Source organism: Capra hircus, chromosome 2 (genome assembly GCF_001704415.2).
Source record: "Capra hircus breed San Clemente chromosome 2, ASM170441v1, whole genome shotgun sequence".
Classification (NCBI taxonomy): domain Eukaryota; kingdom Metazoa; phylum Chordata; class Mammalia; order Artiodactyla; family Bovidae; genus Capra; species Capra hircus.
In genome coordinates, this window is record NC_030809.1 from 45,738,490 (window position 1) to 45,763,527 (window position 25,038).

A 25,038-nucleotide genomic window follows, 5' to 3' on the forward strand; every position below is an offset into this window, starting at 1 on the left:
GGTGGCCAAAGTATTGGAGCTTCCACTTCAGCATCAGTCCTTCCAATGAATTGATTTACTTTAGGACTGACTGGTTTGAGCTCCTTGAAGCCCAAGTGACTCTCAAGAGTCTTCTCCAACATCACAGTTCAAAACCATCAATTCTTTGGTGCTCAGCCTTCTTTTATGGTCCAGCTCTCACATCCATACAGGACTACTGGATCATTCCCTAACTTTTCCCATATCCGTGCCATCCATCTGCTCTTCCTTAACCATTGAGCAAATTGAGTGTATGCTTCAAGATATCTGTAGTTTTTTATTTAAAGTGACCAAGCATTATTTTTCTCAGAAACCCAACCAAACAAAACAAGAAAACTGTCATTTTTTTTTAACACTTATGTGAGCCCAGATTGTATGTCGTGCGTCTTTGGATGGAGGGTAAGCAACTGGAGAAAATCTGAGAATTGCCTGTTTCAACACACACTCACTCATACCCGAACCTAAACATTAAGTCTGGTGGCTAAACGCTTGCGTCTCAACCCCGAAGCCTCGGAACGCGAAGGCTGCCAAAGCGGAGGCGGGCGGAGACGTGGCCCGGGGGCGGCGGCCTAGTCCGGCACTGCAGAGCCACCGCCTCCCGCTGGTCCCGAAGGCTGCAGCGTTGCGGGGAACCAGGCTCCCGCCGGCAGCAGTTGCGTCGAGGGAGCCCAGGCGGGCACAGCGCCATGAGGGCCGACTCCAGGCTCGGGGTGGAAGAGGACCATCGGGTGAGCGGTGAGGGGCGTGTCGGCCGCTGCTTTAACGCGGCCGCTACCTCTGGGGCAGGACCGACACCGATCTGCTGGGGACAAGAAGGGGCGAACCCCAGTCTGGAAGCTCGCGCATCCGCCCCTTCGACGCTCACAGGATAGGGTTTGGGAGCAGGGCCTAGAAGTTCTTCCCAGGGCCGGACCCGAACTCCAAAAGCCGGGCGGAGAGCCAGGCGTGAAGTTTCCGGGGGGGCTGAGTGAGGGTGTTGCCATGACGACGCCTAACTCACTCCGACCCCGCCCCTGCGGGTACTGGGGCTGCCAGCGAGGCCTTTTTTATCGACTCCTAGAGAGCATTTTAGCTGCTCAGGAAAGAGATTTGTTTGCCAGCAGGGATTTTTAATCCTGGTCTTCTCTCACTTCTCTCGAACAAATCACTGCAACCACTTGGGAAACCACGGGAAAAATCGTGATTGCTACTCCGCATCCGCTGGAGTCTCCTCTCCCGGGGCTCCGACTCCAACGCCCACTTTCCCGCAAGAGTAGCCCGGAAAAGCCACACAGGGTCTCCATGCCCCCACTCACTCCCACCCTGCTGCGTGGAGGCTGGGGGTCAGAACGGCCTGTGCGGCGCAGCTTGATGACGCATTGCGCCTGCGCGCGCGGTCCACTAGGCGGGTGTGAACCCCGGAGGGGTGTGTTACCCGCGCCCGGGAGCCGGCGGCCGCCGGAGAGCCCAGCTTTAGACGCAATGGGGAAGAAGCAGGTGGTAAGCGAGCCTTAGTTACTTTCAGTTCAGTTGAGCCGTTCTACTTTTGAGGAACGTAGAGGTTGAGTTTTGGATGAACGACACGTCATTTTTGCGGGACTTTTGAAATGAGTTGTCGTCTGAACTATATCTTTGGTTAGAACACGGTCCATAGCATCTTTAGAACAATACTGTTTGTAGACTGATGGAACAGTACCTATCCTTTGCCAGTTCAGTTTTGGGTACTGGATAGTGCTAAGACAGCCGGCGATGTCTTAGTCTTGCAGCGTTTTTATTAACACACTTTTTGAACGAATGGATAGCTAAATGGGACAGTTGTGGAACAAGCAATGAGTTGTTTAAAATTTAACCCTTCAAAATCAATGTCTTCTGCTAGCAGCTTGAGATACTTGGAATATTAAACTGATTACTAGACATATTTGTTCGTGTTTTATTTTGAAAGATTCCAGAGTGCTGCTTAACTGTAATTTCTGTGACCTACAAGCACTTCTTAAAAAACGTGTTATTTTGTATTGGCCTATAGCCAATTAATGTTCTGAACACTTTTCTTGTTCATGTAAAGTAGGAAATTTATAGTACATTTAGAATTTTTTTCTTTCTGCCCTAAATTGAGTGTTTCACATTGTATTCAGAGTATACTTTTTAAAAGGTTACTATGTTGTGTTCAGTTCAGTTCAGTTCAGTTCAGTCGCTCAGTCGTGTCCGACTGTTTGCGACCCCATGAATCGCAGCACGCCAGGCCTCCCTATCCATCACCATCTCCCGGAGTTCACCCAGACTCAGGTCCATCGAGTCTGTGATGCCATCCAGCCATCTCATCCTGTTAGTAACATTTTAAAAACGTTACTATATAAATGTTAGTATTTTACTCTGTGATTTAAAACCTCCATTGGCTTCCCATTGAATTAAAGCAAAATCTAAGTTCTTTCTGTTGGTCTTCCTAATTAATTTGCCCATGCCTTGATAACCCTGCTTTACCTTTATTGGCCTTCTTTTACCTGAAACTCTCCAAGTCCAATCTCCAGTAAAAGATTTTGTATTTGCTCCCCTTTGGCTCCTTTCTTATTCAGGCCTCAGTTCAAATACCTCAGAGAGACTTTTCCTAACTAAAGCAGCATTCTTCATTCATATATATATAAATATATATGCTTAATGTTATCTTCTAATATTTAACCATTAGGATGTACTTTGCATAAAGCAAGGATCTCTCGGTTCTGTTTATTAATGAATGTATCCCTAACGCTTAGTGCAGTGCCTGGCCTGAAGATAGGAATATAGGAAGGAAGGAATTTTATGTGAAATTTAGAAGTGATAGAAAAAATTAAAATTGCCCATCTGATTCTCATCTGTATCTCTTGGGTTTCATTTGATGAACAGGTTTATCAAAAATTTGAAATACATGAAGTAAAGATGCTCCTAGGCCTTTACTTACAAGCAGTTTTCTGTCTTTTTCCCATAGCGTCCTCCACGAGCCCTTCCACCTGTGCCAAGGTAAAAATAATTTACAGTAATTTTATTATCTAGTTTAAAAAATGCAAAATGAATAAAGTGAAAAAATTTGACTCGTACCATTGCACAATTATAATAATTCAGAAAAGACTTCCTCAAGTTTAAAGATGAAAAATCCTTGAATCATTAAGATAACAGTTGTAATTAAACATTCTGTTTCAAAGACTGAATGTCCACATATTATTATCCTGGGTCTGTTCTGAATGTTTTAATGACTTGTTGATCAGAATTCTGATCCTCTTTTGTTTGCGAGAATAGTTTCCTCAGAGTTTAAGCTGATTTTAATCAGTGGCAACATAAGAGTTCTTAATCTGTTTAATCCACTTTATTAATAGACAGGGAGTATGTATATGTAGGTTCAGAAAATATTGGGGTTATTTTGTTAGTCTTATTAAACAGCTTATTACTTATAAATAATAAGCTCATTTGTAAACTAGCTGATTTTCTGTGAAAGCTAATTTTATTTTAAATTTGTAATGATATAAGTCAATTTACAGTCTGACAGTTTAATAGATTTCTAATTAAAAGAGTTTCTCTTTTTGTCTCTGTCCTGATTAAATTTGTTGGTGTCATGTAAAGTGCTATTCAAGGTGAGTTAGTTTTCTGTTAATGTAAAATTTTCTAAATACAGCATTTGATGTTTGAAAGTTAGTTTTTTCCCCCTTAATTTTCCCTTAAACTTAAATCTAAATAGTATACTTTATAATGTCACAATTTTTTTTATCATATTAATCTCCTATGACTGCCATTTTTAAAGGATGGCTGATACTGTGTGACACTAGTTATATGGTTGATATTTGACCTTAGAAGTTAAAAAGCGTTCATCCTTGAATGGAGTCACCTAGAATATAACTGTTGTCTTGCATATAGTTCTGTGATAGGGACTACGTCTTCTTTTGTCTCATTTCATCAGGATAGAGTGGGTTATGTCACGCTAACCCCCAAATCTCAGTACTTAATATCATAAGGGGTTTTTCTGGTTAATGCAAAGTCCATCGTAGGAACAATCCAGGACAGTTACCTTCCTCTCCCTCTTCACTAATGATGCAATGATCTCAGCTACTTCCATGCTGCAGTTCTGCCATCTTAACGTGAGGCCCCCTCAGTTGCCACAGCAAGAGGTGGGGAAGCTGGAGGGTTACTCACTGGCTCTTTTAATGTCTTGGCCCCCAAATGGCACAGAACACTTCTGCTCACAGCCTCTTGGTCAGGACCAGTCATAGGGCCCAGTGCAAAGGGGCTGGGAAATGTAGGGGATCAGATGAATATTTGATGAGCCCACTTTCCGTCACAGTTTATAACTTTACCGACCAGCCGTGAGCTACTTGTATTACACTATGGGCTTCCTTTAACTTTGTCAATTTCTCACCTTCTTCCCCTGATGTATAGAAGTTGACTGGACCCAGGGAAGAGAAGGGAAAGGTCTTCCCCACTAAAAGTTCCCTTTTCACTCTTCCTTGCATTGGCTTTTAGGCAGCCTTTTCTGGTGTTCTTTCTCTTTTATAGATGATATTCCACTTAGTCGTCCTAAGAAAAAGAAGCCCAGAACGAAAACCCCGCTTGGTAAGAAGTTGTTCTTTGTTGTGTGGGATCACGAGTTTTTCCAGGACCTCGGACATGATAAACATCACAGATCAGGAAGAGGCAAGGCCCTAATAGTCCTAAGTCACTGCTGCGTTAAAGATAGGATCAAGTTCATTCTGAAGCAGTGGGATTCTGATGGTAATGAGGGATAAGGCAATGGGCAGGCTGAAGAGTAGAAACATTTGTGGAATAAAGGGTAGTGCTGCCCCAAACCTTAACTTCCATAACTTTCTTGGACTCTTTGAGGTCTTTTATCCCCAGATAACGTAAGTTGTCTTAAGCTGTGATCAGTTCCAGACCCTTGAACAGGATACTGGATTTAGAGACACAAGGTTCTTGTATCCCTCATTCCAGTCAGAGAATCTACATTAAAATATGAGTCCGAAGTCAGGGCCATATCCTCCAGGTACTAAAACTCCCATAATGAGCAAATGAACTTTTTTTTGTCTTATTCACTGATAATCTTGGATGTTCTGCCGGTAACTTGAACTCAGCATGTTCAGTATTTATTATTACTTCCAACAGTAAGTTTTACTTCTTTTTTTTTTTAATTTTATTAATTAATTTGACTGCACTGGGTCTTAGTTGTGGCATATGGGATCTCTGTTTTTGACTCTGCTGGGTCCTTGTTACTCCATGTGGACTTTCTTGAGTTGTGGCAAATAGGGGCTACTTTCCAGGTGTAGTGTGTAGGCTTCTCACTGCTGTGGCTTCTCTGGTGGAGCACGGGCTCTAGAGCACACAGACTCAGTAGGTGTGGTGCCTGGGCTTAACTGCCCCACAGCATGTGAAATCTTCTGGAGCAGGGATCAAACCTGTGTCCCCTGCATTGGCGGGCAGATTCTTTACCACTGAGCCACTGGGGAAGTCCAAGTTTTACTTCTTACTTACTTTACTTTATAACTTACAAGGTTTGTTCATGGACCCCCTGCTCTCCCAGGGACTAGGGCTAGAAACCTCAGAGACCCCTTTGAATTTTGTCATTTTCACTCTACTTTCTGCCTCTCACAAACCTGCTGCTGCTTCTTTCTTCCTTTTTATTTATTTAGTTATTGTTGGCTCTGCTGGGCTTTTGTTGCTGTGCATGGACTGTCTCTCATTGCCGTGAGCAGGGACTACTCTTCATTGCGGTGCGTGGGCTTCTCATTGCAGTGGCTTCTCTTGTCTTGGAGCACAGGCTTTAGGTGCATAGGCTTCAGTAATTGCAGCACATGGGCTCAGTAATTGCGGCTTGTGGGCTCTAGAGCACCGGCTCAGTAGTTGTGGTCCATGGGCTGTGGTCCACAGCATGTAGGGTCTTTCTGGACCAGGGATTGAACCCATGTTCCCTGCATTGCAAGGTAGGTTCTTAACCACTAGACCACCAGGGGAGCTCAAGCTTGCTTTTTATATAGTAGATTTAATGTATTTTTCCTGCTGTCATTTCCACTGCCACAACTATGGTTAGTCTAGCACCTTTCTTCCTCTCACCTGAAGTATTGGGGTTGCCTCCAACATTGCTGTGTACCTATAGCTTCCTTTCACCCTACTTTGTCCTGTCCACCACTGCTGGATGAACGTCCTAAAGCTCATAGCTGGTCCTACCTTATGCCTGGTCGGAAACTTATATTAGCTTATCATTGCCTAATCAATGGAGTAATACATGGTGAGTGTAAGAAAAGAGAAAAATGGAGATGGATGTGTACAGAAAGACATATAGACATGGAACAAAAAGAAAAGAGAGGCAGAGAGACTTAGATTCACAAAGATACTCGCTGAAATGCTAGGCTCTAAAAGTGTACTCACAATTAAGTACAGACATGTCTTACCTATGGACTTAAAAAGGTCACTGGTGAAGAATGTAATAAAGACTGAATTGTGGGAACAGAGGTACAGCTCTATCCCAGCTACCAACTATTTTTCTTGTAAAAAAGAAAAAATCAGTGCTCTCGACAAAAGGGATATATTGCTGGCTTTTATTAAAGTTGTTGTTCAATTAGGTTATTTGAAATTTTTCACTCCAACAATTTGCAGTTCTTCTACATAAAACAGTGGATGATGGGGAAGAAGAGATATTTCTCTAAGATGGATTGCTAGCAGTGAAACTGATGAAAGGACCTGTGCATTATTAATATGTTTCTACTAAATTGCCTTTAACAGAGCTTTAGTTATCTTAATACCAGCAATAGAGTTTGAATGTCACATTTGCTAAGTCCTTGAGAACGCTGGAAAATATCAACTTAAAAAAATTTTTTTTTGTTAACCTAGTGGACAAAAAGTAGCTTTAGTGTTTCCATTTCGCTAAAAACTATTGATAATACTAATATACTAATACGTCTATTCATTTGTTCACTCATTTGTATTCTTTTGTGAAGAAACTGGCAAGGGAATGTATGAAGCAGAATTCAGATCTGCCAAAATGAGTCAAAATCTGTTCAAAGATTTAATGAGGGGAGAGATTTATAAGTTCTCTGTTAACTCCAGCTATCCATGATGACTTTATCATGTGTTAATTTATAAATGAAGGACTCAACTTGATATTTAGAGGCTGGTAATCCTCAAGGCGTAAGAGAGTGCCCTGTGGTCATGGTTTCTGTAATGTTTTCACTTTTTTGACAGTCAGAAGCGGTTTTCCTCCTCCCTGTCTTTTGTTCTTCTTTCTAGTCCCAGGTTTCTTTCTTCCTCAGTCTTCCTTGCTCCCTCATTTCTTTGTTTTTTCAACTTGAAGCCCAAAGTTACAGGTAAGGGGGGAGGAGATCAAGACTTGGGGCACAATTAGTTTTGTGAGAGAAGAGGATATTAGATAGGAAACGTTCCAGTTACCCTTTCCCCATATTTTTGAGAGTTAGCAGTCTCTGTTCAAGTTATCCTCATATCCCCTCATATCTGTTTCTCTGTAGCTAGTACTTCTTCGGAAGGTCTTGTTCAGACTGCTGTTGACAGGCCACCTGAGGGCAGCGAGCCACCAACCAAAGACTCCATAGAACATCAAGAAGCTCCTGTTCAACGGAGGCAGAAGAAAGCAAGGCTACCTCTTGGTATGTAAAGAAACCAAGCTTAGGTTGTGACAACAGTTGTGGTTTGAGGGATATGGTTAAAAACCTGTTTCTATTTTTTCCCACTCATATCCAGTTTTTTTTTTTTTGTTTTTTTTTTTGCTTAAAATTTTTATTGCTAGGGTAACTCCAGAGGGTTAAGTCAGGAATATTTTAGAGGATCTCTTTTGATCATGAAGTAAAGTGAAGTGAAAGTTGCTTAGTGGTGTCTGACTCCTTGTGACCCCATGGACTATACAGTCCATGGAATTCTCCAGGGCAAATACTAGAGTGGGTAGCCTATCCCTTCTCCAGGGGATCTTCCCAACCCAGGTATTGAACTGGGGTCTTCTGCATTGCAGGCAGATTCTTTACCAACTGTGCTGAAAAGTGAAAGTGAAAAAAAAAAGTGAAAGTGAAGTCACTCAGTTGTGTCCGACTCTGCGACCCCTTGGACTATAGCCTATCAGGCTTCTCTGTCCATGGGATTTACCAGGCAAGAGTACTGGAGTGGGTTGCCATTTCCTTCTCCAGGGGATCTTTCTGACCCAGGGATCGAACCTGGGTCTCCCACATTGCAGGCAGGTGCTTTTACCCTCTGAGCCACCAGGGAAGCTGCCACCAACTGAGCTATGAGGGAATATATGTACAGATTATGAGAGAAGGGATGCAATTTCAGAAGCAAAATAGAAAGTTTAGATCTCAGCGTGCCTTCCGATGGACAGTGTCTCTTGACAATTCTGGAGGCTAGAAGTCCAAAATCAAGGTGTCCACAGGGCCATGTTTCCTCTAAAGTTTGTAGGAAAGAATCCACCCTAGCCTCTTCCAGATTCTGGTGGTTGTTTATAGTTCTTGGCATTCTTTGGCTTGTAACAGCATAACTCCATTCTGTGTCCCCATCTTCACTTTTTTCCCTGTGTTTCTGTGTCCAAATTTGGCCTTTCTTATAAGGACACCAGCCATTGAATTTAGGGCCCATCCTCATCCAGCATGACCTCATATTAACGTGATCACATCTGCAAAGACCCTATTTCTAAAGTCTCATTCACAGCTATTGGGGATTAGGACTTGCATATATCTTTTTCAGGAGACACAATTCAATCCAGAATATATGTACATACACACACATACAGTAAAAAGAATGGAAGGATATAGCAAAGTGTCAACAGTGGTAGGATTTTTAGAAGGCAGAATTAGGGATGATTTTAAAAAATTTTCTTTCTTTATGTTTACTAAATTTTCATATATTCTATGTGTAACTTTTATAATAATTAGAAAATGACAATAGATTTTATTAGAGTAAAAAAAGAAAAGACCAAATATTGTAAGATTAGCTTTCTCCCATTAACATTAGCCCCAATTAATGGTTTATTACAAAATAGTTCCCAAGACTATTTGTTTTCTTAGAAAACAATAGATTCTTATTAGATGAAGAGATTACAGGAGTAGAGAGCAGGAACTAGAAAAGTCAGGAGAATGGAACACAGTTTTGAGAGGCAAGTCGAAGTGGGATACGACAGTGCCGGGGAGCAGTAAGAGGAGAAGCAGAGGGCAGAAGAGGGGAAAAGAGACAGAATTGATCCTCAGACAGTTTTACCAACAGTTTATTTCCTTTAATTCAAGAATAGTTGAATTAAAACTACTCTCTCAGTAATTCAGTTAGGGTACAAAGTTGAAAATCAAGATGGATACCAAAATACCTAGTTTTATAATTTAGGAGAAAATTTATTTATAAAAGTGATAGTTTTTAGAAAATTAAGATCCCAACTAAGTCCTGGGCCAAAGAGTACCTTTACTGCCATTCTAGAATGCACCTGCCACTACAGGCCTAGCTTCCTACATTTGTTTCATTTTTGTTTATTTTTCTTTTATTTTATTTTATTTTTTTATTTTTAAAAAATTAAAATCTTTAATTCTTACATGCGTTCCCAAACATGAACCCCCCTCCCACCTCCCTCCCCACAACATCTCTCTGGGTCATCCCCATGCACCAGCCCCAAGCATGCTGCACCCTACGTCAGACATGGACTGGCGATTCAATTCTTACATGACCGTATACATGTCATTTTTGTTTAGTCCAGCACATCTGTGGTTGGCTGTACTGCTTCTATTTCCAGCCCAGGCTATAAGTGCTTTTAAAAATAGATTTCTAGGGTCTTTGTGGGCATTCCAGGGAGCCATTTCCTGTATTTCCAGATAGGAAGGGTTGCTAATGGGTTAGAAGGCTCCATTGACTTGCCTGAATTTAATGCTTTGTGTTTAGAAAAGAGTTAACTTGCAGGACTGGACAGGCCTACTTGCTCTAGGGCCGCTTGACTAGAATCTGGGAACTTGGCAGGTAAACAGTTTTCTCAGTTCAGTTCAGTTCAGTTCAGTTGCTCAGTTGTGTCCGACTCTTTGAAACCTGATAGACTGCAGCACGCCAGGCTTCCATGTCCATCTCCAACTCCCAGAGCTTACTCAGACTCATGTCCATCAAGTCAGTGATGCCATCCAACCATCTCATCTTCTGTCATCCCCTTCTCCTCCAGCATCAGGGCCTTCAGTCTTTCCCAGCATCAGGGTCTTTTCAAATGAGTCAGTTCTTCACATCAGGTGGCCAAAGTATTGGAGTTTCAGCTTCAGCATCAGTCCTTCCAATGAATATTCAGGACTGATTTCCTTTAAGATGGACTGGTTGGATCTCCTTTCAGTCCAAGTGACTCTCAAGAGTCTTCTCCAACACCACAGTTCAAAAGCATCAATTCTTTGGCATTCAGCTTTTTTTATAGTTCAATTCTCACATCCATACATGACTACTGGAAAAACCACAGCTTTGACTAGACGGACTTTTGCTGGCAAGGTAAAGTCTCTGCTTTTTAATATGCTGTCTAGGTTGGTCATAACTTTTCTCCCATGGAGCAAGCGTTTTTTAATTTCATGGCTGCAGTCACCATCTGCAGTGATTTTGGAGCCCCCCAAAAATAAAGTCTGTCACTGTTTCCATTATTTCCCCTTTTCCCATGAAGTGATGGGACCGGATGCCATGATCTTAGTTTTCTGAATGTTGAGCTTTAAGCCAACCTTTTCACTCTCCTCTTTTACTTAAATCAAGAGGCTCTTTAGGTCTTCTTCACTTTCTGCCATAAGCGTGGTGTCATCTGCATATGTGAGGTTATTGATATTTCTCCCAGCAATCTTGATTCCAGCTTGTGCTTCATCTAGCCTGGCATTTCTCATGATGTGCTCTGCGTATAAGTTAAATAAGGAGGGTGACAGTATGCAGACTTGACATACTCCTTGCTCAATTTGGAACCAGTCTGTTGTTCCATGTCCAGTTCTAACTGTTGCTTCCTGACCTGCATACATATTTCTCAAGAGGCAGGTCAGGTGGTCTGGTATTCCCTTCTCTTTAAGAATTTTCCATACTTCGTTGTGATCCACACAGTCAAAGGCTTTGGCTCTCTTGCTTTTTTGATGATCCAGTGGATGTTGGCAATTTGATCTTTGGTTCCACTGCCTTTCTAAATCCAGTTTGAACATCTGGAAGTTCATGGTTCACGTACTGTTGAAGCCTGGCTTGGAGAATTTTGAGCATTACTTTACTAGCATGTGAGATGAGTGCAATTGTGCGGTGGTTTTAACATTGTTTGGCTTGCCTTTCTTTGGGATTTGAATGAAAAGTAACGTTTTCCAGTCCTGTGGCCACTGCTGAGTTTTCCAAATTTGCTGGCATATTGAGTGCAGCCCTTTCATAGCATCATCTTTCAGGATTTGAAATGGCTCAACTGGCATTCCATCACCTGCTAGCTTTGTTCATTGTGATGCTTCCTAAGGCCTACTTGACTTCACATTCCAGGATGTTGGGCTCTAGGTGAGTGATCACACCATCATGGTTATCTGGATCATAAAGATCTTTTTTGTATAGTTCTTCTGTGTATTCTTGCCACCTCTTAATGTCTTCTGTTTCTGTTAGGTCCATACTATTTCTGTCCTTTATTGTGCCCATCGTTGCATGAAATGTTCCTTTGGTATGTCTTAATTTTCTTGATGAGATCTCTAGTCTTTCCCATTCTATTGTTTTCCTCTATTCTTTACGTTGATAACTGAGGAAGGCTTTCTTATCTCTCCTTGCCATTTTTTGGAACTCTGCATTCAGATGCTTATATCTTTTTCTCGTTTGCCTTTAGCTTCTCTTCTTTTCTCAGCTATTTGTAAGCCCTCCTCAGACAACCATTTTGCCTTTGTGCATTTCTTTTTCTTGGGGATCGTGTTGATCAATGCCCCCTATACAATGGCACGTAGTTCTTTAGGCACTTTGTCTATCAGATCTATTTCCTTGAATCTATTTTTCACTTCCACTGTGTAATCGTAAGGGATTTGATTTAGGTCATACCTGAATGGTCTAGTTGTTTTCCCTACTTTCTTTAATTTAAGTCTGAATTTGGCAATGGGGAGATCATGATCTGAGCCACAGTTAGCTCCCTGTCTTGTGTGTGCTGACTGTATAGAGCTTCTCCATCTTTGGCTGCAAAGAATATAATCAGTCTGATTTCGGTATTGACCATCTGGTCATGTCCATGTGTAGAGTCTTCTCCTGTGTAGTTGGAAGAGGGTGTTGGCTATGACCAGTGTGTTCTCTTGGCAAAACTCTGTTAGCCTTTGACCTGCTTCATTTTGTACTCCAAGGCCAAATTTGCCTGTTACTCCAGATGTTTCTTGACTTCCTACTTTTGAATTTCAGTCCCCTATAATGAAGAGGACATCTCTTCTGGGTGTTAGTTCTAAAAGGTCTTGTAGATCTTCATAGAACCATTCAACTTCAGCTTCTTCAGCGTTACTGATTGGGGCATAGACTTGAATTACTGTGATATTGAATGATTTGCCTTGGAAATGAACAGAGATCATTCTGTCATTTTTCAGATTGCATCCAAGTACTGCATTTTGGACTCTCTTGTTGACTGTGAGGGCTATTCCATTTCTTTTAAGGGATTTTTGCCCACGGTAGTAAATATAATGGTCATCTGAGTTAAATTCACCCATTCCAGTCCATTTTAGATCACGATTCCTAAAATGTCAATGTTCACTCTTGCTGTCTCCTGTTTGACCACTTCTAATTTTCCTTGATTCATGGACCTGACATTCCAGCTTCCTATGCAACAGTTGTCTACACTGATACAAAGCTTTCTCTATAAACTGTCAGGGTGGCTCACTGTGCACTATGCACACAGTGAGATTTATGCTGAGCACCTGCTTTTCTTCTGGGAGTCTAGAATTTTGGTATGTGTTTGGCACGAGGTGCCTCTGTGATCACTCTCCAGTAAAATTCCTGGCTGCTAAGTGACTGATGAGCTTCCCTGGAAGAGAAAGGAACATATATGTCGTTACAACTTGTTGCTGGAAGAATTAGCACATCCTGTGTGACTTCATTGATAGAGGACTCTTGGAAACTTGGACTTGGTTTCTTTGGGACTTTGTTCCATGAGCCTTTTCCTTGTTCTGATTTTGTTTTGTGTCTTTTTCCTGTAATAAACTATAACTGTGAGTGTAAATGACTTGTGAGTCCGTTGAGTGAATCATAGAACTTGGAGGTAATCTTGGAGTTCTGACACACCCTCGATGTTGGATGACTTGATTTTTCTTTTTTCATGTTGTTTGGCATCATGATTTCAAATTGTCTGTTGAGTGTTTAGAGGTGTAAAATTTTAAAGATTAATAAGATGGTGAAAAAAATTGGGGGCCAATTAGAATTCTTAAAGTTCTTTTGTCTTACAGAAGTCTTACATGCTACTTTTCTTTTTTGCATCATAATTATTTAAAAACTTAATCTGCTTTATTTTCAGAATTGGAGACTGCCTTTACCCAGAAGAAGACAGCTAGTCCATCTTTATTACCAAATGAAAACGGTATCAATGTGGAGCCAGATGAGGAGCCAGTTATTCAGAAACCTCGAAGGAAGACGAAGTAAGGATTTATTTGTCCTTCTAAATTTCTGCAGAGACACCCTGATGCTTAATTTGGAGCTCCCAAACAGCAGCTTCTAAGTCTTATTAAATACTTGTAGTTGTGTATCTCTAGGATAAGTAGTATTACAAATGTATTAGTTAAACTAATCTAAGGATAACTTTGAAAAGAGTAAGCCCACTGAGAAAAGTAAAATATTATATTTAAATAAATAAAATATTTTAGGAGCTGAATCTAAAGAAGAGGAACACAAATAGAAGATTTTATATAAGTAGTAAAAGTATTACATCAGTTCAGTTCAGTCGCTCAGTCGTGTCCGACTCTTTGCAACCCCATGAATCGCAGCACGCCAGGCCTCCCTGTCCATCACCATCTCCCAGAGTCCACTCAGACTCACATCCATCAAGTCCGTGATGCCATCCAGCCGTCTCATCCTCTGTCATCCCCTTCTCCTCCTGCCCTCAATCCCTTCCAGCATCAGAGTCTTTTCCAATGAGTCAACTCTTCACATGAGGTGTCCAAAGTACTGGAGCTTCAGCTTTAGTATCATTCCTTCCAAAGAAATCCCAGGGTTGATCTCCTTCAGAATGGACTGGTTGGATCTCCTTGCAGTCCAAGGGACTCTCAAGAGTCTTCTGCAACACCACAGTTCAAAAGCATCAATTCTTCGGTGCTCAGCCTTCTTCACAGTCCAACTCTCACATCCATACATGACCACAGGAAAAACCATAGCCTTGACTAGATGGACCTTAGTCGGCAAAGTAATGTCTCTGCTTTTAAATATACTATCTAGGTTGGTCATAACTTTTCTTCCAAGGAGTAAGCATCTTTTAATTTCATGGCTGCAGTCACCATCTGCAGTGATTTTGGAGCCCCCCAAAATAAAGTCTGACATTGTTTCTACTGTTTCCCCGTCTATTTCCCATGAAGTGATGGGACCAGATGCTATGATCTTCGTTTTCTGAATGTTGAGCTTTAAGCCAACTTTTTCACTCTCCTCTTTCACTTTTATCAAGAGGCTTTTTAGTTCCTCTTCACTTTCTGCCATAAGGGTGGTGTCATCTGCATATCTGAGGTTATTGATATTTCTCCTGGCAATCTTGACTCCAGCTTGTGCTTCTTCCAATCGATATTAAGAATTAAAGGTGATATAATAAGGTAGGCTATTATTTATTTTCTTGTATTAATAGAATTCAAATTATGATTATTCTAACAATACATAAAATGTTTATTTCATAGGAAATTAAGTCCCAGGTAAAATAGAATGGTATACTTTAAAGAAGCATACTGGAAGTTATATAACGCTATTGTTCATATTTGGAAATGACCCTACACATAGTGATCAGTATCTATATAGAATCATATAATTTTAAGTCTATAAAGAACCTTTCAAATCTAGTTCAGTTACTTCATTTTCCAGATGAGAAAACTGAGGCCCACAGAAAGGTAAGTGACTTGCTGTACGTAACAGTTAATAACTGATCCATTTGAGTAAAAACTAAATTTTCTGACTCCAAATCCAGGGTTCTTTCCATTAGACTCGCAAGAACCTCCTTATTTGGGTCTATAAAAGGTCAGAAATCATCCATTTTTCTTAATTCTCCTTGATTACAGGAAAACCCAGCCAGCAGAATTACATTATGCCAATGAACTAGGAGTTGAAGATGAAGACATAATTACTGACGAGCAAAGTAGTCCAGAACAACAATCTGTATTCACTGCACCCACGGGCATTAGCCAGCCTGTAGGCAAAGTGTTTGTGGAAAAAAGCAGTAAGTAGGTCCTTATTTTGGAACATGAACCCTTTAAGAATTATATAAGGATATCCTTTGACCTAGTAATTATACTTCTGGAAATCTGAATTAAGGAAATAAGTAAAAATATGGATAAAAATTTATACATAAAGCTCATCATCATATTGTTATTAATGAGAGCAAAAAACTGTAAAAAACCTAAATGCAAAACAGAAGGGGAGTGATTTCAGATAGTTTATGGCATATCTATACAATGAAGTCTTCTGCACCACTAAAAATAATGCCTAGGGAGAATTTTTCACTTCATGTTAAGATGCTAATGAAAAGTAAACATACATGCTTGTAGTTAGAGTTGAACTATAGAGAAATGCATAGGACAAAAGACTAGAAGAAAATACGTTAAAATGTTAATGCTGGTTGTTTCTAGGTTATGAGATGATTGGTAACTTAAAAAACCTCCCTCTCCCCCCACCCATTTCTTTATTCCCTGTTGTACTTTTACCAGTTTTCTGCAATTGATGGTGATATTGGTGGTGGAGCAAGTAATGATATAAATTCTGTCATTAAAAATAAATGAGAAAATACAGGATAGTATTGCCATATTAAATGAGAAATACAACATTATAGCTATATTTTCTTTTAGAAAAATAGTTCTGACATTGTATATAGCACATTGTATGTAGTGTTGGTTATAACACTACATTTGTGGTGTTTAAGAAAAACCTACTGAAAGCATGATCATAACCATATATTAGTCCCATGGATATGCTGTGAACATGCTCCCTAAAGAACTCATCTAAAACATAAAGATTAACCCTTAAAATTTATAACTTAGATTTTGCGTAAATTGTTTTAGAATTCTGATTTCTTAAGAGCCCGCTTTAGGGATCTTGGCATTGTTGGCCAATGAGAAACCTGTGACCCAGAGAGACGGACTCACCCAGGGTCTCACAGTTGATTAGTACAGAACTGGGACTCGAACCAAAGTTTCATGACTTCTAGGTAGAGGGCTGTTAGAGGAGGCTGGCAGGCTCCAGTCCATGGGGTTGCCAAGAGTCAGACACGACTGAGCATGCACGCAGCAAGCAGCAGGACTAGTATACCATGTGGCCATTTAATTTGCTTCAGTCTGTTTTCAAGCATTGGAGGGCCTGATGTTGAAGCTGAAACTCCAATACTTTGGCCACCTGATGTGGAGAGCTGACTCATTTGAAAAGACCCTGATGCTGGGAGAGATTGAGGGCAGGAGGAGAAGGGGACAACAGGATGAGATGGTTGGATGGCATCATCAACACAATGGACATGGGTTTGGATAGACTCTGGGAGTTGGTGATGGACAGGGAGGCCTGGCATGCTGCGGTTCATGGGGTTGCAAAGAGTCGGACATGACTGAGAGACTGAACTAAGCTGAACTGATTTTCAAGCAATATCACTCAATCCTCATTTTTATTCTTGCTTCCTGTAGCACAGAAACTTCCCTTAGTAAAGTAACTGACCGTGGAATGTACCAGTGATTTGCCCAGCAGTTGCTTTTTCTTTGGGAACATTAGGTATCCCACTTCTGTCTTCCCTTCTCCAAAGTGCCTGACAGCCAGGTTTGCCAAAGATAATGGAACCTTTCCAGTTTCCTGAGGTCCATTTGTGGATTGACTGATGAATGAGAAGGAGCCTTCTTGTCTGCAGAGGAAGCATAAAGCTCTGCTCACAGTATTGAGTTCTGACCTTTGAACTGACGGTTTCCATGGGGATCTTCTTAAGACCAGTGTATGAAACAATCCGTTTCTTTTCTGTCATCACAGAATGCCATACTACATACGCTGGCATCTTTTCCTGAGAAATTTGAAGTGTTTTCAAATATTGACTTACCTTTATAGTAGTAGGATTTATACTTTAATACTTGTAAAAATCTCTAAATTAGAATATTTTAGACTATATCATGTTAAAGGTTTACAGACTTCATTCTGAATTACAAGTTCATTGTTGTATTTCACTAAATAAATTGATTTCCAAGACTGCTACTTTAACATCTGTTTCGGGTTGAGAAGAAAGTACGTGGACATCATTTACTTCTCTTCAAGATTAAAACATTGTATGTTTTTAGCAACTGAGAGAAAAGAGACTTCTGAAGTAGGAGCTGAATCAGGGAGAATTTTTAGACAAGAAAACAGTAAAATTTCAGTCTCAACATGAGGGTTCTTAAATGTGGAATAACAAGAAAGATCCTCAGAGTTCTCTGTTGTGAGTTGTTTTTAATTGTGTGTTGTGTTCTTAGGGCGATTCCAGGCTGCTGATCGTTCAGAGTTGATTAAGACCACAGAAAAGATTGATGTGTCAATGGACATGAAACCTTCCTGGACGACCAGAGATGTCGCACTGTCGGTGCATCGGGCTTTCCGGTGACTGATTTTGTTGGACTTTTCTAAAGACAAATGTTCCACAATTTTTTAAGTATTGATTGTTCAATACTGTTAAAAAATTGACAACTTAAAATGGTGGGTGCATATATTTTTCAAACATTCAATTAGAGTTAAATGATCTGCCTATTAGTATAGAGAAAAGAAAAGCTTGTTTTTACCTTTTGTGAAATGTTGAACTTTGTTCTTACACATGAATAGATTCGAAGAATGTGCTTTTTGCTTTAGTCTTTGGTGTATGTTAACAAAACCGTTTTCCATTCAGGATGGTTGGTGTCTTCTCCCATGGCTTCCTGGCTGGCTGTGCTGTGTGGAACATTGTTGTGATCTATATTCTGGCAGGAGATGAGCTTTCTGACCTCTCAAACCTTCTGCAACAATACAAGACATTAGCATATCCATTCCAGAGTCTTCTCTACTTGCTTTTGGCTCTGAGTACAGTTTCAGCCTTTGACAGGTAAGACTGTTGTGACCGTAGGCTTCTCTAACTTTCTTCAGAAGGAAGTGTTGAGCAAAATGTGTCCCTGAAAAACTATGACATTTTCAAAATAGAATTATAGGATATTAATATTATTTTGACTTTTTAAAGAGCCATTCTGTTTCTGTTCTTTTTGAGGGGAGGAGATGGGACTATTGTGAGCAAAAACATACCCCAGAGTCTTAACCCGTTCAGCATCAACTCTAAATCCAAAATTTCATCCAAATATAATCAACTCAAAAAGTCCCAAACATACACACTGCTGTATCTATAACCAAAAGGGACCTATTATATAGACCATGGGACTCTGCACAGTGTTATGTGGCAGCCTGGATGGGAGAGGGGTTTAGGGGAGGATGGATACATGTATATGTATGGCTGGGTCCCTTCTCTATTCACCTGAAACCATCACAACATTGTTAATTGGCTATACTGCAATACAAAATAAAAACTTAATTTTAAAAAAAGACCCAAGTATCTTCCAATGCACTGAATCAGGTATAGTCAAGACTCTGGGTATCCCAGTTTCCTAGGGCTGCTATAACAAAAGTACCACAAACTGGGTGGCTTGAAACAACAGGAATGTGTTCTCTCACAGTTTTGGAATCTGAAAGTCTAAAACCGAGGTGTTGGCAAGGTTGGCTCCATTTTAGAGGGATCCATGGAGAGTGTCTATTCCTGCCTGTCCCTTAGCTTCCAGTGGTTTCTCGCAGTCCTTGCTGTCCCTTGGCTTGTAGACGCGTTACTCCAGCCTCTCCCTCCGTTATCAGATGGCAGTCTTACTTGTGTGTCCACGGATCTGTGTCTCTTCTTGTAAAGACACTAGTCTTCCTGGATTAGGGCCCCTTGTAATGGCCTCATCTTAAGTTGACTACATCAGTAAAGATTCTGTTTCCAGAGAGGGTCACATTCACAGGTTCCAGGGTTTAGAAGTTCAATATGTTTTTCTAGGGACACAATTTAACCCACTAAGAAAACAACAGCTTATCACTCAATAGTATGAGTAATAAAAGGAAGTAGAATCTAATAAAATGGCTGATCACATTTGTTTCTTCTTAATGCTAAAGGAATGATAACTAAAATAGTCTTTAGTTAAATGTTTTATGTGGCCTTTGTAGATAAGATTTTTTCATGTGTGTTAAGTATAAACTGTAGCTACTTAAAGCTTCATAATAATGTGGTAGCATTAAAATAGAGAAGAAAGAAACTGTTGTCTAGAGACTACAGTTTTGTACAGTTTTGTAAGAAGCTTACAACTACACTGTGACAAGAGGCTTTTGTATTTTCTAGGATTGACTTTGCTAAAACGTCAGTAGCAATCCGAAATTTTCTTGCTTTGGATCCAAGAGCTTTAGCATCTTTCTGTAAGTAAATAATTTGATAACTGTGTAAATTTGAATCAGAAAAAAAGTGTAATTTTATTTTAAAAATGATTTTATATTATTGCTACCTAAAACAATTCATATCAATATTCAGTGGAATTTGTAATTAAGCTATGGTAGGTATAATTTTGATAGAATTATTTTTCAGTGGAGGTTTAGAATTATTTTTCAGTGGAGGTTTAGAATTATTTTTCAGTAGAGGTTATCTAACATTTTAAAGTTTATTGTTCTATATTACTTTTGTGTTTTCTACTTGACAGTAAACAAATAGGGCTGATAGGGCATTTTAGTAACAAATACTATTTTTTTTTACCTTTTTGGTAATTTGGAGTAAATTTTGTTCTAATTATGAGAATATTAATAAAACTAATTTTAGAACCTTGAATCATTTAATTTCTTAAATGATCTTCTAGATTCTTGTCAGTCTAATGATAAAATAGTGAGTATCTAAAGCCCCTTCTCTACCTGTATTGAAAAATAATGTAAGACTATCCAGCCTATTGAAATTGACCAAATGAAAATTTTTTATGTCATCATTTCCCAAAGCTCAGATTATTTTGACCTTAAAGTTATTTATAAATTCCAAACAAACTGGGTTGTTAAAAATACATTATTAGTAATTCATTTGTCTTTTCTCAGTGTACTTTACTGCTCTTATATTATCTCTGAGTCAACAAATGACAAGTGACAGAATCCACCTTTACACACCTTCTTCTGTTAACGGTAGCCTCTGGTAAGAATTCATAGTAGCACTAGTAATTGATCGTAATAATAGCAACAGTGGGAGGAATGGTGCTATTCTTGTCTTTTCACTCCTTTACTTGTTTTCACCTATAAATAGTAATGAGGGCCTTGTTTTTGTTTCTAAAATTGTGGCCAAAAAAGCCTCCTATTCCATTGGTTAATGGATAACTATTGTTATATACTCTTGCATTTTTAATGAAAATGTTTTATAAACAATGTTTTAAATCTTTTTAAGTTATGGTTTTAAAATTCTCATGATATATATAGTGTATTTCATAGGGAAGTTATATTTTATGCTTGTTATTCCTCTAGATAAGGATGGCTAATTTTTTTTTAAGTTTATAAAATAGATATATCTGGATATTTGGATCACAATGAAGACATTTCTGATGAGTATTTCTTTACCTCTAGGGCAGAAGGAATTGAGGAGCAGGTTCTTCAGCCATGGATTGTGGTGAATCTGGTGGTGGCCATTCTGGTTGGGTTATCTTGGCTTTTTTTGTCTTATAGGCCAGGCATGGATCTTAGTGAAGGTATTAAAGAAAAAAATAGTATAAATACATCATAAAATCTTCTATAATGACTTCATAAATCTTCTTTTAATGGATATAGCATTATGTCATTTATACTTTATAGTATTATAACATTTCAATAACAAAGATGCATTTAAAATAACCCAAGAAGTATAACAATAAAGTGGTGAGACTGAATGCTGCAAAAAACAGGAGTGTGTAGGAGAGCTGGAGTCTTGGAGCACTTAATGAGGGTTTGCACATATTTTGGAGATATTTCTTTTCTTGGACCCTTTCAGGTATTGTATAGAAAGTCTTTGCTCTTCCTTTCTCTTAGTCTCTTTCTGATCAAAGTATCTCTTGCTACTCAGTCGCTAAGTCGTGTCTGACCCTTTGAGAACCTATAGACTATAGCCCTCCAGTCTCCTCTGTCCATGGGCTTTTCCCAGCAAGAGTACTGGAGTGGGTTGCCATTTCCTCCTCCAGGGCATCTTCCCGACCCAGGGATTGAACCTGCAGTTCCTGCAGTGCTTCCTGCATTGCAGGCAGATTCTTTACCGCTGAGCCTCTGGGGAAGCCCATAAATTTGAAATAAATGATATGCTTCATCTGTTAGCCTCTGCTAGATACATATTCAAGTGAATTTACTCTTACCTCCTCCTCTACCTGGCACAAATTCTTAACCCTTCATTGTCTAATGAAGTGTTTAGCAATCTTTAGTGTGCCCAGAGTAAAGTGAGATTTACTAATCTGTAGTCTCAGACCCCTTTTGGAACACCTGAAGAAGAATCACATTTGCAAACTGCTAGTCTTTCAGCATTGCTCTGAGAACAGCTTAGTGTTTGTATTGTAAGTTGTGTTTCCTGGTAGATGTTCCACAGTTTCATCCTTGAATCTATTTGCTGTTTTCTGGACTTTGGCTATTATTTTTATTCTTGATTTGTTAAGCAAGACATTTAACCACAATTTGATCAACTGATTACAGCCTGTGTCTCAGAAATCTTGGAACTGAGAATCTTTCCAACATTTCCATTTGTGAAAACCAAGACAAAAAATGTAATAATCTTGTGTGTTTTTCATTCATGAATGTATCTTTTCTTGTGTTATTCACTAATTATTCCTTTTAGATATATTTAAAATATTTTAAAAATCTTCTTAGGCTTTAGGTAGTTCACAGTTTTTCATTAACTTGGTTGTAGTTTTTCATCATTCAAAGATTTTATTTTTCATCTAATGTTTATATCAGGGGACTTTATTTTACTAAATTCCTAAGGTTTTCTTTTTTTAATATTTCTTGGTATTTTAGTAAATTATGGGACTATGCTTAGTGATAGTTTAAATGTCAAAATGCCAATTAATAACATTCTCCACTGGGATTGAAGCTAATTCAACTGGCTAATGCAGTATTCAGTCTTAATCACACAGTATATGTTACTTATATTTCCAGAATCCTGCTCTCTTTTAGGGTTATGTGAGTCAAATAACATTTTCATATGGATAAAAAAATGGAAATATAAAATGAGGAAGATAATACTCACTTAAAGGGAGTTTATGGTGATTAAATGGGGTCACATATTTAAACTTTCCTGGCACACACCTAGTCTTAGTTCCAGGTCCTCCGCTATGTCTGTGTCCTATATTTTAGGTTATCATGATCACTATAGAATTAGACTTCTTTAGCCATTTAATGATCCTGGATTCTCCAAGTGACTTAGACTTCCTGGTATGAGTTATTATATTGTCTCTACTATATATATTTTATTTTTCAGGAGTCTACAATGCATTAAAAACTCGTACATCTCAAAATGCAAAACTCGTACATTTGTCAATAGCTCATCTTTTAAAACTCAGAGTTCACTATCAAGAAATCTTACTTGTACTCCAGTAAGAATTATATAATACAAAGAATTTATAATAATTCTTTATAACATAAAGAATTATAATTCTATTATATAATATGTCAATATTTTAAGACTGTTTATTAGTAAGTTATAAAATTCTTTCTGAGTTGCTGGGAAATCATTTTAAGTATGATTTGTTCATTTTCTCTCCCAGAGTTGATGTTCTCTTCGGATGTGGAAGAATATCCTGATAAAGGAATCAAAGCCTCTCCATAGTGCCAACTCACCTTCTGAGTAATGACCTAGTATTTAGAATTTTTCCCATTCTTGTTTTTAAATGTATTTTTATGTATGTACAGATGTATTTGGAATTGATTTTTGATTATATAATACTGAAAAATTTCTCAGGATTATGGAAAATGTTAAAATTGTATCTGCAATTTATACCCAAACATTAATTTCTATAGCATTATCATCTTTATGATGAAGAAGATAATGAACTAGAAACCAACAGGTGAAAGTGTTTATTTCCTGTTTTTTCAGATTAGTTGCATTTATAATCATTATCGTTAAAAGCAGTAATACAGTGCTTTTAAAAAAGCCATAACTTTAGTGTTACAAAATATCTATCAAGTTTAAACATAAATTTAGAGAATAGAGAAGAAGGGGAGGAAAAGGACCTTCATTATTTATTTTTCGTGTTTCCTGACTGAATAAATTGAAATATGAATTTTGTCATTTTTGAAACTGGTTCAGTGGTTGTGTATCATGTAATAAGTAAAATATAATTTAGCTTGAAAGATGGCTAATAAAAAGGAAATGTAACTTTCATTTGAGAAGTTATATAATTGTAGAAGTTTATTTTTTTAAAGATCTATACCAGTAGTTCCCATATCTGGTTGCACATCAGAATCATTTAGGGACCTTTAAGAAACAGCAAAAGAGAAGCCAAGCTGGCCAAGAGTTCGGGAGAGTAAAGGAGAGGCCTATGCGCTTATTAAGTTAACACTCATTTGACCTCTGCAGACCTTTTCCCCTGCCTCTTTTTTTAAACAACAAGAAGTATGAGTAGAAATTCACCATACCTGTTCCCAAGTTCTTTGTCAGAGAGATCTTTGACCTTCACGGAAATCCCACTCTTCATGTGGGTCCTGCCATGGAAGAGATCTCTTCAGAGCTGTATCTATTGGTGCCTCAACTGATGTGAGACTTAGAGCTCAAAGACATGAAGGCTTACTGTGGGAAAAGATGTCTCAGAGTCTCTTGAGCACCTCAGTAAAACTGAACCTGCCCTGATTAGCAACCCACTGAATGTTGTGGAACAGAAGAGGATTGATAAGTTGTTGATGGAGTTGGATGGTGCTGAGAATAGGTCTAAATTTGATACACATGCCATACTAGGAATATCTTGCTTGTCTATAAGGTATTCTCCAGCTGTCAGGAGTGGCTGAAAAGGGAATCCCCCTACTGTTACATGCGTATCTCTATGTATATATTAAGTTCTATACAGTTTTATCAATTGTGTATGGTTGTGTATCTACCAAGTCTAAAAGCTGTAAGAATCTCTCATGTTGCCCTTTTATAAACAGACAATATCCTTCCTACATCCTTTCCCTGTACCCCTAACCCCAAGCCCTGGCAATTACTAATGTCTTCTATTTCTTAAATCTTATAATTTCAATAATAAGTTGAATTATATAATATGTAATCTTTTGGGATTAGCTTTTTTCTGCTCAGTGTATTCCCTGGAGATTCACCCATGTTGTAAGGCCATAGTTCATTCCTTTTTATTGCAAAGTCACATTGCAAGTTATTGAAGTTTAACCATTTACCTGTCAAAGGACATCTGAGCTGATTCCACTTTTATTTATGAATAAAACTACTACAAAAATTTGTGTATAGGTTTTTGAATGAATGTGAGTTTTACAGATTTTATTTTCTTGGGCTCCAAAATCAATGCAGATGGAGACTGCAGCCACAAAATTAAAAGATGCTTGCTCTGTGGAAGAAAAGCAATGACAAACTAAGACAGCCTATTAAAAAGCAGAGACATCGCTTTGCCAGCAAACGTCCATATAGTCAAAGCTATGGTTTTTTCAGTAGTCATGTACGGATGTGGGAGTTGGACCATAAAGAAGGCTCAGCACCAAAGAACTGATGCTTTTGAATTGGAGTGCTGGAGAAGACTCTTGTGAGTCTTCTCACCAGGCCAAACCAGTCTATCCTAAAGGAAATCAACAGAATATTCATTGGAAAGACTGATGCTGAAGTTGAAGCTCTAATACTTAGCTACCTGATGCAAAGAGCCAACTCATTGAAAAAGACCCTGATGCTGGGAAAGATTGAGGGCAGGAGAAGAAGGGGAC

The 25,038-nt window shown here is 38.9% G+C and overlaps 1 protein-coding gene across 2 annotated transcripts; it reads left to right on the top strand.

The window, feature by feature from the left end:
- On the top strand, window positions 616-24,567 carry TMEM237 (transmembrane protein 237). 2 transcript variants are annotated; one of them, XM_005676373.3, is made up of 13 exons: window positions 616-746; window positions 2,957-2,988; window positions 3,586-3,596; window positions 4,513-4,569; window positions 7,470-7,607; window positions 13,427-13,547; window positions 15,162-15,319; window positions 17,574-17,697; window positions 17,981-18,172; window positions 19,484-19,557; window positions 20,215-20,308; window positions 20,731-20,852; window positions 22,887-24,557. In XM_005676373.3, the coding sequence occupies exons 1-13, from the start codon at window positions 705-707 to the stop codon at window positions 22,946-22,948; spliced, it is 1,227 nt and encodes a 408-aa protein (XP_005676430.2). In that variant the 5' UTR covers window positions 616-704; the 3' UTR covers window positions 22,949-24,557. The 2 variants fall into 2 exon arrangements, with proteins under 2 accessions (XP_005676430.2, XP_005676431.2); XM_005676374.2 differs by lacking the exon at window positions 616-746 and adding an exon at window positions 1,295-1,497 and having other exon boundaries at window positions 22,887-24,567.

Coding starts and splice junctions, on each gene's coding strand:
- TMEM237 (XM_005676374.2), top strand. CDS start 1,300: ATGCCCCCACTCACTCCCACCCTGCTGCGTGGAGGCTGGGGGTCAGAA. Junction 17,698..17,980: donor TCGGTGCATCGGGCTTTCCG/GTGACTGATTTT, acceptor TTTTCCATTCAG/GATGGTTGGTGTCTTCTCCC. Junction 18,173..19,483: donor ACAGTTTCAGCCTTTGACAG/GTAAGACTGTTG, acceptor TGTATTTTCTAG/GATTGACTTTGCTAAAACGT.